The sequence below is a fragment of the Artemia sp. Qi Xiang Cuo genome, chromosome 7, assembly GCF_049724085.1.
Source record: "Artemia sp. Qi Xiang Cuo chromosome 7, ASM4972408v1, whole genome shotgun sequence".
Classification (NCBI taxonomy): Eukaryota; Metazoa; Arthropoda; class Branchiopoda; order Anostraca; family Artemiidae; genus Artemia; species Artemia sp. Qi Xiang Cuo.
This window is the reverse complement of record NC_142800.1, coordinates 7,904,784-7,915,742: the sequence shown is the minus strand read 5'-3', so window position 1 is coordinate 7,915,742 and position 10,959 is coordinate 7,904,784. Positions and strand designations below refer to the sequence as shown.

At 32.2% G+C, this 10,959-nt stretch overlaps 1 protein-coding gene across 1 annotated transcript; it reads left to right on the top strand.

The window, feature by feature from the left end:
- The first annotated feature begins 2,311 nt into the window (after positions 1 to 2,311).
- On the top strand, positions 2,312 to 10,235 carry LOC148949908 (peritrophin-1-like). The gene is made up of 4 exons (XM_089091362.1): positions 2,312 to 2,392; positions 6,792 to 7,038; positions 7,840 to 8,111; positions 9,989 to 10,235. Exons 1-4 carry the CDS (start codon positions 2,327 to 2,329, stop codon positions 10,079 to 10,081), a joined length of 678 nt encoding a protein of 225 aa, XP_088947488.1. The 5' UTR covers positions 2,312 to 2,326; the 3' UTR covers positions 10,082 to 10,235.
- Positions 10,236 to 10,959: the final 724 nt, after the last annotated feature.

Here is a 10,959-nt window from a genome sequence, read left to right as displayed (position 1 = left end):
TACTTTTAATAGTTCACAATTATTGACATATACAATTTATCAGCAAGAAATTGAAGGTCTACTGGGCTGGTACCCCATAACGTATCTTGATTAGGCCTATGCGCAATTTGAAAGAGATCAGAAAATACATAAACAGAAACAAGTTTATTTCAACGGAAAAAAGGAGTAATTTTAAAAATTGAAACGAACAAAAATTATTCCGTACATGAGGTGGGTTGTCCCCTCCTCAATCCCTCCCTCTTTACGCTAAAGTTTGATTTTAGGTCCCAACTTTTTCAGAACGACTGCTGAAACACAAGGGCCGTTTCATTGAATGAGCGAGGGGTTGAAAGAGGGGCAGCCCAAATCTTATAGGGATCTTATAAATCTTATACGGATAAATCTCATACGGTTCATTTTAAACTATAATATTGCTACTTTCTTTCAGCCAAAAAAACTTTTTTTTATTCAATTTAGAAAATAAAGCATATTGACCTAGACGGTTGACTATTGAAAGTTTTTTTCAGGGGATTGATTAATTTTTGTTGGGATTTTTTTTCAATGTGCCTGCGCATTAAATTTGAACTATTGGAATTTTTATCTTCAAAATTTTAAGATAATAACGTAATATTTGTTTTCGTTTTTTATGGAATCAATATCGAATTAAATGAAAGAAACAAACGTTTGATTAGGAGTTTTGCACCAACGCTGTTCTAAAGATCAACACTGACTAATTTTTCTGGTAGTTACTTTCAGAAAAAAAAGGATTTATTTGATTTTAAAATGACGTCTTTTGAAGCAAGAAATAGAGTGCGTCACATAACTGAACAAAAGGAAACTCTTGGGGCTTTCCTTTTTACTCATAATTTTTTATGATTAGCATTTCAATTTACTTTGTACGTTGTTTTGAGCTTCAAACATATCTTAAACTCCACTTTTATCGGAAACAGACTTTCAGTTTAACATCCTTAAAAAATAAATACATTTTAAAAACAGTTAGGGCCTTTTTAAAACTTTAGCCGACAAGCTAAAATAAATAAAGGTTCATTTTGTAACTATGTCTAATTGCTGTGAGATATACAGAAATAAAATTCAAATTTATATTTGGAAAGCCAACAGGAGAAAACCAACCAGGAAAGTATCTAAATTATAAAAAAGTGAAAAACGTGGGTATATTATTTAAAATGTATAAAAAAAGAGAAAAAAGTCATGATCTTATGACTAGAAGAGGGGGACTTTGACTTACTTTCAGTGTCGGCGTGAGGGGTGTTGGAAGTATGCAGCCGAATACTCAAGCCTTCTGGAAAGGCATAAAATTAGCCAATTAAAGTAAAAAGAATGACAAAGTTGTAGAATTGATTTTTTTTATACATCCCAATAACAAATACTTCATGCAAACAATGGGTAAATTTAACAATTACAGCCCTTTCCCCAAGGACTGTGGAGGGTCTTGTCGACTTCAGAGGTTAGTTATTGGACCTTTCAACTATGTTGAGCAAAATAGCTATCTCAAAATTTTGATCATGTGACTTTTGTGGAAAAGGATCGATAGATGGGGGCTATTTGCAATCACCCTTGTGGAAAAAAAATAAAAAGAAACAAAAACAAATATACACTCATCTGTGATCTTTATACTGGCAAAAATACAAAATTCCACATTTATAAAGATGGGAGTTCGAAACAGCTAAAGTAGGGTTTTCTGATACGCTGAATCCTACTGTGCAACATACTTTAGGATTTCTTGTCTTGTCTGGGGGGGGGGGGTTCTCCTCTTTTCGAAAATCCCACAAGTTTTTTCAGGCTTTTAGCTTTTTATTGGTAACATTAAACTTAATGAATTTTTAATATTTGGAATCCACATAAAACAAAAAAAATCATTTTATCTATCGTTATCAAAATTTTGCTTTTTAGTTTCGGTTATTATTATGCAGAGTCGCTCCTTCTGTTTGTTACCACCGACTGTTTGTTTTGAATAAAAAGAAAATTTTTTTTCATTATACATTGAAGGCTCATCGGTCTTTACTTAGGCAGCACTGCTCCGCTGACCTGATTTGGTATTATTTACCATATTCAGCATTACAAATCAGCCGCTGAGGAGAAGTACAGAAAATACACTTTTTTTAAGTACAGAAAATAACGTAAACCAGCAAAGAAGATTTAGTCAGTGTCGACCTTTGTTTTGTTATCTTCTGTGTCCTCATAATTGTCTTCTTTACATTATAATCCGCAAAAAATCCCGGAATAAAAAACACATTGCGATGCTATCATAGAGTATTAGATAAAAGATAAATTTGCAATATTTTATTTAATGCGCAAAAAAAAATTCAGATAAGATCAAACCCTATATATGTCTCAATTTTCAAGACGTTTGCCAGTAATCAATAATACACTGATAATTGCTATAAAAAAAAGTGTAAGTATGACATTCTATATGATTATGATACTGTGAAATCATGACATTAAGTATGTTAAAAATGTTGAACATATTTAATAGGGATTCACAATTGAAAATTGTTTGAATTAACCAGTGGCGTGATTAAACTTGTTAGTCTTTAAGCAATAATTATTCATTGATCTACCATAATTTTTTTCCTGCAATTATTATTTTTGTAAGACTATCTTTATTGAAATTCTAACTGCATTTATCTAAAGGGAAGTCAAACCAATTAAAACAGGACAGTTTACATTCTAATAATTACATTTCAAAAACAAAAAATTTGACCTTAGTTAAAAATCGGACGATTTAGACAATCCCTAAAAAAATGATTTTTGATCAGTTTGGAGTAATTGCTTCTTATCATTGATCCAAATTCCGTCTATCTAACTTGAAGACTTAAGCTAAACACTTCCTCCAGTTTCAGGGACTAGCTTGAAGTGTAAGAAAGAAAACTATTTCTGACTTCTTTTGTTTTGCAGTTTTTTTGTTTATAATTCATTTTATAAACTAATATAATTTAAGGTTTTTTAAAAGAATTGGAAAGCCGAAAAAGGTGTAACAAACGAAGAGAAAACTAAATGAAAAAATTGTCCATGTAAAAGCAATAATGATGACAAAAGAAGTACAAAACAATCACTGCATGAGCTAGATTATCACTTCTGTTTACCTCATTTCTTAAACAAACAAAAAATACTACATGTCCTTTACAGAAAAAACTATTCATTTATATACCTTTATTCAGTTGTTCAAGAAATTGATATGTAGAACTAGCAATAACTGGGAAAAATAGGTCCAATTTTCAGTCAGGCCAAAGGGATACTTTAACAGTAGGACCAGTGGTGGCAGCTCTCTCATTAAACACAATTTCTGTTTATCTCAAGGTTTGATCTTTAACCGAAATTACTGTTTTATTTTAGTACCATAGCGAGACATTATCTCCTTAATGCTATAGTGTATTCAATGGAAAGGCTGACGGTCATCGTAATTGGAGGCAACAGGCTGACATCTGAACTCCTTCAACAGGGAAGCCCTACCTACTCTTTTATGAGACAAGCTTGAAATGTAATAGAGAAAACAATTTCAAACTGTTTCCATCTATTTTGTTTGAAGTTTTTAGCATGAAACTGTTTATTAATGGTTTTTAAAAGTTTCAAACAACAACAAAAAGTATAGGAAAGTAACAAACATTAAATGAATAAAATTGTTTGATGGATGAACAGAGGAAACAGACTGACAAGCTGCAACTATTCGAAACAGCAAAATTTTTCAAGCGGAAAAGTTAATAATTCATCTTCTTTTGTTTCTTTTAATGATCTTTCCACTAAACACTAGTTAGCCCCCTTTTTATTTGCCTTGGTCTCGCCTCAATGAATTTCAGGGGTTCTTTTTAGCAACAAATTTTCATATATTGATACAGCCTCACTAGTCATCCATATATATCAAAATCAATATGTTTTCATCAAAACTTTATTTTTTTGTCATAAGAATTTGATATAGGAGGAACAAAAGTTTTCATTGATGTCTCCGGACTTGTCCCAGCTAAAGACAGGGACGGAGCCACGATTAGTGATAAGGAAAGAGTAAAAGAGAGATGGGTAAAACATTTTGAGAATGGGCTAAACCGAGATAGAGTTGCAGGAAAAGATGTAGCGGAAAATGAAAAAGTTTTTGATACCTTGGATCTGAAGGAAGATTTTTTTTGTGAGGAAGAATTAGCGACAGTACTAAAAGGATCAAAAATAATAAGGCTCCAGGTGCTGATAATGTGGTAAATGAGTGTTTTAAATATGGTGGCTCTGAGGTAAGAAATAATTTACTGAAGATTATGAATATGACTTTTGAAAAAAAGAAGTACCTAACAGTTCTAGAAAAACCTTAACTAAACCAATGTATAAGAAAGGTGATAACAGTGAGTGTAATAATTATCGAGGCATTAGTCTGGTCTCTGTAAGTAGCAAATTTCTTAATAATGTGATACTTTTTAGACTGAGAGATGCTGCAGACAAAGTTTTAAGAGAAGAACAGTGTTGTCTTAGGAAGGGTAGGGGATATGTCGACTAAATTTTCACACTTAGGTTAATAATTGAGTAGTGCCTGAGTTGTCAAACAACTTTGGTCCTCAGTTTATAGATCATAAGCAAGCGTTCGATTCTGTTGATAGAAGAGTTTTAGCAAAAGTATTATCCTTGAATGGTATACCAGTCAAATACATTAAAGTGATTAGTGCTATGCACAATTATAACACTGCTGCGGTTAAGGTAGGAAATGAGGTTAGTAGTTGGTTTTTTGGTAAATCAGAACTTAAGCAGAGTTGTGTTTTATCCCCCTTTATATGAATCATTTTGATAGACTTTGTTTTAAGGAGCACAGGAAAGGCAATGGGAAACCACGGAATCAAATGGGGAGGAAAAGTTATCCTGGACTTAGATTATGCTGATGATTTAAGCATCCTAGATGGAAGTTTGAGCAAAATGAATGAACTTTCAGAGTTTTTGCGAGTTGAGGGTGCTAGAATAGGTTTGAAAATTAATGTTAGTAAGACGAAGTCACTAAGGCTAGGAATAATGAAGATTAAAAGGTGACGTTGGGTAACGAAAATATTGATCAAGTGGACAGCTTCACTTACCTTGGTAGTATTTTTAGTAAAAACGGTGGGAGCAGTGAAAATGTTAAAAGTAGAATAGCCAACGCTCGGGATGTATTTTCACAGTTGAAAAACTTGGAAGAATAGCAAGATAAATTTGCAAACCAAGATTAGAATATTAGGAGCTACAATGATGACAGTGGTCAAATATGGCTCTTAAGAATGGGCGCTCCGAAAAGCAGATGAAGATTTACTAGGTGATTTCCAGAGAAATTACCTACGGATTATTCTGGGTATTCGGCTGACTGATTCGGAATATATATATATATATATATATATATATATATATATATATATATATATATATATATATATATATATATATATATATATATATATATATATATATATATTTAGTATAGAACGCTGATGACTTAGATAATGCTGATGATTTAAACATCCTAGATGAAATTAATAAACTTTTAGAGGTTTTGCGAGTTCAGGTTGCAAAAAGGGTTTGAAAATTAATGTTAAGAAGACTAAGTCACTTAAGCTAGGAATAAGTGAAGATGAAAAGGTGACATTGGGCAACGAAAAGATTAATCAGGTGGGCAGCTTCACTTTCCTCGAAAGTAATCTTAGTAAAGACGGTGGGAGCAGTGAAGATGTTAAAAGTAGAATAGCCAAGGCTCAGGGTGTTTTTTTCACAGTTAAAAAAAAGTTTCGGAGAATAGGAAGATAAGTCCACAAACCAAGAATATGGCTCTGAAGCATGGGTGCTTGGAAAAGCGGATGAAGATTTGCTACATATTATCCAGAGAAACTGCCTACGGATTACAAGTCGTCCTCATCTGGAGTGGGAGGACATCATAAAGAAAGATTTAAAGGAAATGGGAACTTCCTAGGAGGGTGTAAAAAGGGAGGCTTTAAATAGATTGGGATGGAGAAGCAGCGTGCGTAGCTGTGTTGGCCTCAGGAGGTTTGTTGCTGCGGTGAGTTGTTAGTAGTAATAGTAGTATTGTTAAACAATAAATATTATGATCATAAAAAAATGATAATAAATAGGACTACCACAAATACCTGTAACAAAATACGGGTAAAAAGGAACGTCGTATGGAGTATTCTTTGCTCTGTTTTTTCTTTGCTTTATTTACTGTTGTTCAATATGTTGAAACGCTAAACAGCTGTAGAAATGTACCACATATAGAACCCGATGCTGTTTCAGTGTCAAGCAGTCTGAAGGAAAAAGTATAGAAAGGTGGCATTTTCGTTATTTTTATTATAGAGTCATCTAGGCAGCACTATTATAATATTATGGCAAACATGATACAGAACGAAAAGAAAAAGTAAAAATCATTCCATAAAAGAACTATAAATGCAAATTTTTTTGAAAATGTCAGTTAGAGCAAAGAGAGGTAGTCAGAACAACGGAATGAATTTCACAAAGATTTCACCATTTAGCTGGTAAAACCAATGTCAAAACTTCGAAGCCTAGGTACATAGTCAAGAGGTTTATCCGTGTTTTGTCATTTATTTTATATTTTGTAATTTCCATATTATGTATATATATATATATATATATATATATATATATATATATATATATATATATATATATATATATATATATATATATATATATATATATATATATATATATATATATATATATATATATATATATATATATATATATATATATATATATATATATATATATATATATATGTGTGTATACTAAGAAAATGCTTATTTTTAGTATAGAACGGTAACGTACTTTTTTTCTTGCAGAGTATGAAAATAATATTTTTAGCTTCCATCGTTTTGGCAGCAACTGCTAAATCTTCCAAGTCCATATGTATTGAGATTACATGTCCAAGTGTAGATGATAATGAATCTGTTTATTACTCCTATCCTGGAAATTGCACACAATTCATCCAGTGCTCTAATGGTTTGGCAACAGTGCACAAATGTCCTCCTGGTCTTGTCTTCGACGATAATCTAAATGTGTGCAATTTTCCAGACTATGTTATCGGAGGTAAGATCGCAAATCTAACCTTTCTTAAGAGTTTGAGTGGGTGGCAAAAAAGATGATTTTCTGTGGTAATTTACATTTTGTTTTGCATAAAAATTCACTCATTCATTGGAATTTCCATTATTTTAGAACAAATAGCAATATCTGCTCTTTTAGCAGAAGTATTTTATACTAGCCAATTTTAGTTGTTTGAAGTATCATTTTGCACTTTATTTTTCAAAAAGAAAATTAAACATAACCCAATTACTTTTAAGAACAATGTTACCAAGGAAAGAGTTTCAAAGAATAACAGATTTTTCAAAGAAAGAGAAAATCAAACAGTTTATAGTACAAAAAATATAAATAAAGAGCGAATATTTTCAATAGAAACTGAAATTCTAATAAAAAGGAGTTTCAATTACAATATCTGCAACAGCAACATCTACTATTTATATTGATTCTAAATATACGAAATAGTTTCTAGTTACCTATAACATAAATAATTTCAAAGTTAGTTATTAAAAGCGATTATCAACGAAAACTTTTGAGCAGACGTTTTCCTACTCATACATTAACGCAACATCACCGGTTTTTGTGTAAAACAGAGTAAAAATACATTTTGAACCACAAATTTGAACAAATTAAACATACTTTCATCGGGTTTCGTGCAATAGTAAGTACGATAAATTATGCCAGTTCAAAGTATTTGACACTTGCTATCAGTTACTTAGTCAGTAAAATTTGTTGTCAGGATTTTAGCTAAAGCATCATGAAATATATAAACATCTATTCAATTTTGATAATACATTTTATTCTTTATTTTAGCATGCGGGAATAATCAAAACAGATCAACTACGACAGAGGCATCAGCAGAATCCACTCTTGAAGAGTTTGCTATAGCTCAAGACCAAAGAGAAAATCCATCCTTTTCAGTCGAAAAAATATCCAAGTCAACCACCACACTAGTGGCTACCACTTCTCAACTTTCTCAACAGGAAAGATGTCCTGAAGAAGATGGTCCATATACAGTCCACATTCCCCATGAATCTGACTGTACCATGTTTTACAAGTGTCTTAAGGGAACTCCAGTACTTCATGTAAGTATTTCCCTTGATAAATTGGTAATAGTCAATGATAAAGAGCTCACAAATAAGCACCCATCATAATGGTTTAAGCTAGTAGAAAAAAACTGATTCTGTAAAATCGTGTTATGAAGAGCTGTAGTTTTCACCCTTGCTTACAGAAAAATCTTCCCCTCGGTTGGTGAGGGAGTCAATAAAACAACCAAAAATCCATTGCACCCCAGACCCCCCTTCCTCTTACATAGGAGCTTTTCACTAGTGAAGTCTCTGATATTGTTCTTGACAATAATAACAAAACTACATCAAGATAAAAGGAAAATTTAGAGGATAGACTTTTGTCTGTTCAAGTTTTGTATGTTACCTTCAAGTTATCTATGTTTATATATACATGTAGATTGAATTAACGTGTACGCAACATTGTTCTAGTTATGTAGGTTTGTTCAACTTATGTTTGGTAAACAAGTAAAACTATAATGCAAAAAAGAGCCCTTTCAAATACCTTTAATTGGCACTTATTCTTCAGGTATCAAATATAATAAGATAACAGTCCCTGAGTTTATTTATTTTGTATTTGATCATAGATACTTCCAAATCGTGGTTATCAAGAAAAAGGACTGGGCACTATAGTCAGCCCGTGACAATCTAATCTGTAAAAATCTCTAAGTCTGTTTAATTCTGATAATCTAATATCTAAATCTGTCAAATAGTATATGTCAATTAGGTTTCTTTTATTTGAAAAACTAAACTGTCTATACAAAGTCTTTACCTCGACCCCAATGCCAATAAAAAAGATTTAAGTTGCAATTCAAACCTTCAAACTCTAAAAAGTTGTGGAAGCTTTCAAAAAGCTGTGTTTTCATAGAAATCTGTCTTTTAAAAAAGAAAGACTTTTCACTTAAACTTACCATCTATCAGAGTTTTTTCATCAGAATTTTTTCACTGGCCAGGAGTGGCCGGTGTTACATCACAGCCCATGACAATCTAATCTGTCAAAATCTCAAAATCTGCCTAAATCTGACAATCTAATCTCTTAATCTGTCAAATAATATAAGTTAATTAGGTTTCTTTTATTTGAAAAGCTAAACTGTCTATACAAAGTCTTTACCTCGACCCCAATGCCAATAAAAAAGATTCAAGTTGCAATTTAAACCTTCAAAAACTCCAAAAAGTTGTGGAAACTTTCAAAAAGCTATGTTTTCATAGAAATCTGTCTTTAAAAAAAGAAAAACTTTTCACTTAAACTTATCATCCATTAGAGTTTCTTTTCTGCTATGGGATAATGAATACGAAAAAAACACCCTTTTAGGCCCTTTCATCTCTTGTGAGACGAAGTTGGGGACTTGGAATAAATTTAGGCCAAAATTTCACTTCTATCTGAACTCTCATGTGTTCGCAAATATTGTGCAAATATAGTAAGAGCTTGATGTCTATCAAATTCTAGATTTTATCAGCAAATGCTGGTATTTAAAAGAGTAATGCAACAAAATCGGGGAAATATCGGGGCGTCCATTAATACTTTACCAAAAGAGTCTGGTATACTTTAAAATTATACAAACAAACGTGGTGAGCCCATGCGTATTTTGCAACTAATAAATTGGTTTCTTAGATACAAGCCAATGAAAAGTTAGTTTTTGATTGTAAATAATATTTGAAAATATTCCATCATATTTCTGATCTGAAAATCAAGAAAAAATCCCAGCCTTTATATTTCTGATTTTATCCTTACCCCTAGAACTCCAAACAAGATAATTTTTACTAACAATCATTGTCTGAACTGCAACTAGATATCACATGAGGTTTGAAAAGAAAGTAGCAAATAATATACCTCTTAAAGTGGTCCATTGAATAAAGGATTGTTCTGTCTTACTTTTGACCTAGTTACTTTTTTCTAGCTTTGTCCAAGCGGTTTATGGTTCAACGCCGTCCTACAAGTCTGTGATTACCCAGAGCAGTCAGGCTGCGTGATGGGAATATCTACTAGCTAAGAATACCTCAGCTGTACTAGCTGATTAACAGAATTTTTGAATATTTGTGATTAGCATAATCAAGTGTCTTGATTTACATACTTACTATCTGACACTTATCTTAGATTTACCCTATACTATTTATAATCATATTTATTAAACCCATATTATGTCATTTCCATTGTTTGATTTTGTGTAACTATTTAGTTTCTGTTTGTTAACCATGTTTATCAATTATTAACCGTCACTTCATTTAATAAATTTTAATAAAACAAACAACTTTGCGCTGTTTGACTTGCAGAGAGTGGGCAGCAGAGCTAAGTTACGATTGGGTCATTCTGGGTCTATTCTGAGCATAATGGTTATCATCATCCCTCCGTATATCACATCATCCCTTCGCTGCCACCAGTTGTTGTAAAGTGTATTTTATGGTATTTGGGTGATGTTGTTGTAGATGCCTTTATTCTCTCTTTATAGGGGAGATAAACTCTGGCCCTAAGGTAATTAAACTTTGGTAGCGTGCCTTAGGCTATGACCGAACTAATGAGGCGTACCAGCTGGGTATATTCGAGGGGCTAAAGGTAGATTGTAGAGAGGTTGTCTAAAATACATTACTTTTATTCATTTAACATATAATAATAACAGATATATACTTTCTACTGGGACTGGCTGTCCTAAGTAGACCACAAGTCTCAGAAACTACAATAATATATACTAAGATACTTAGACACTTACAATGATTCGACAAGATTCTAAGGTATTTCTAAAAAAACGGGATAGAGGTCAGTCCGGCATAAAGTTAATATCCGTCTCCCCCTTCTAATAAAATGTATCTTTTATACATTTTTATCAACCACACCTTCCTTTAACCAACCGACACAATAGCTAAGAAGTGGTAT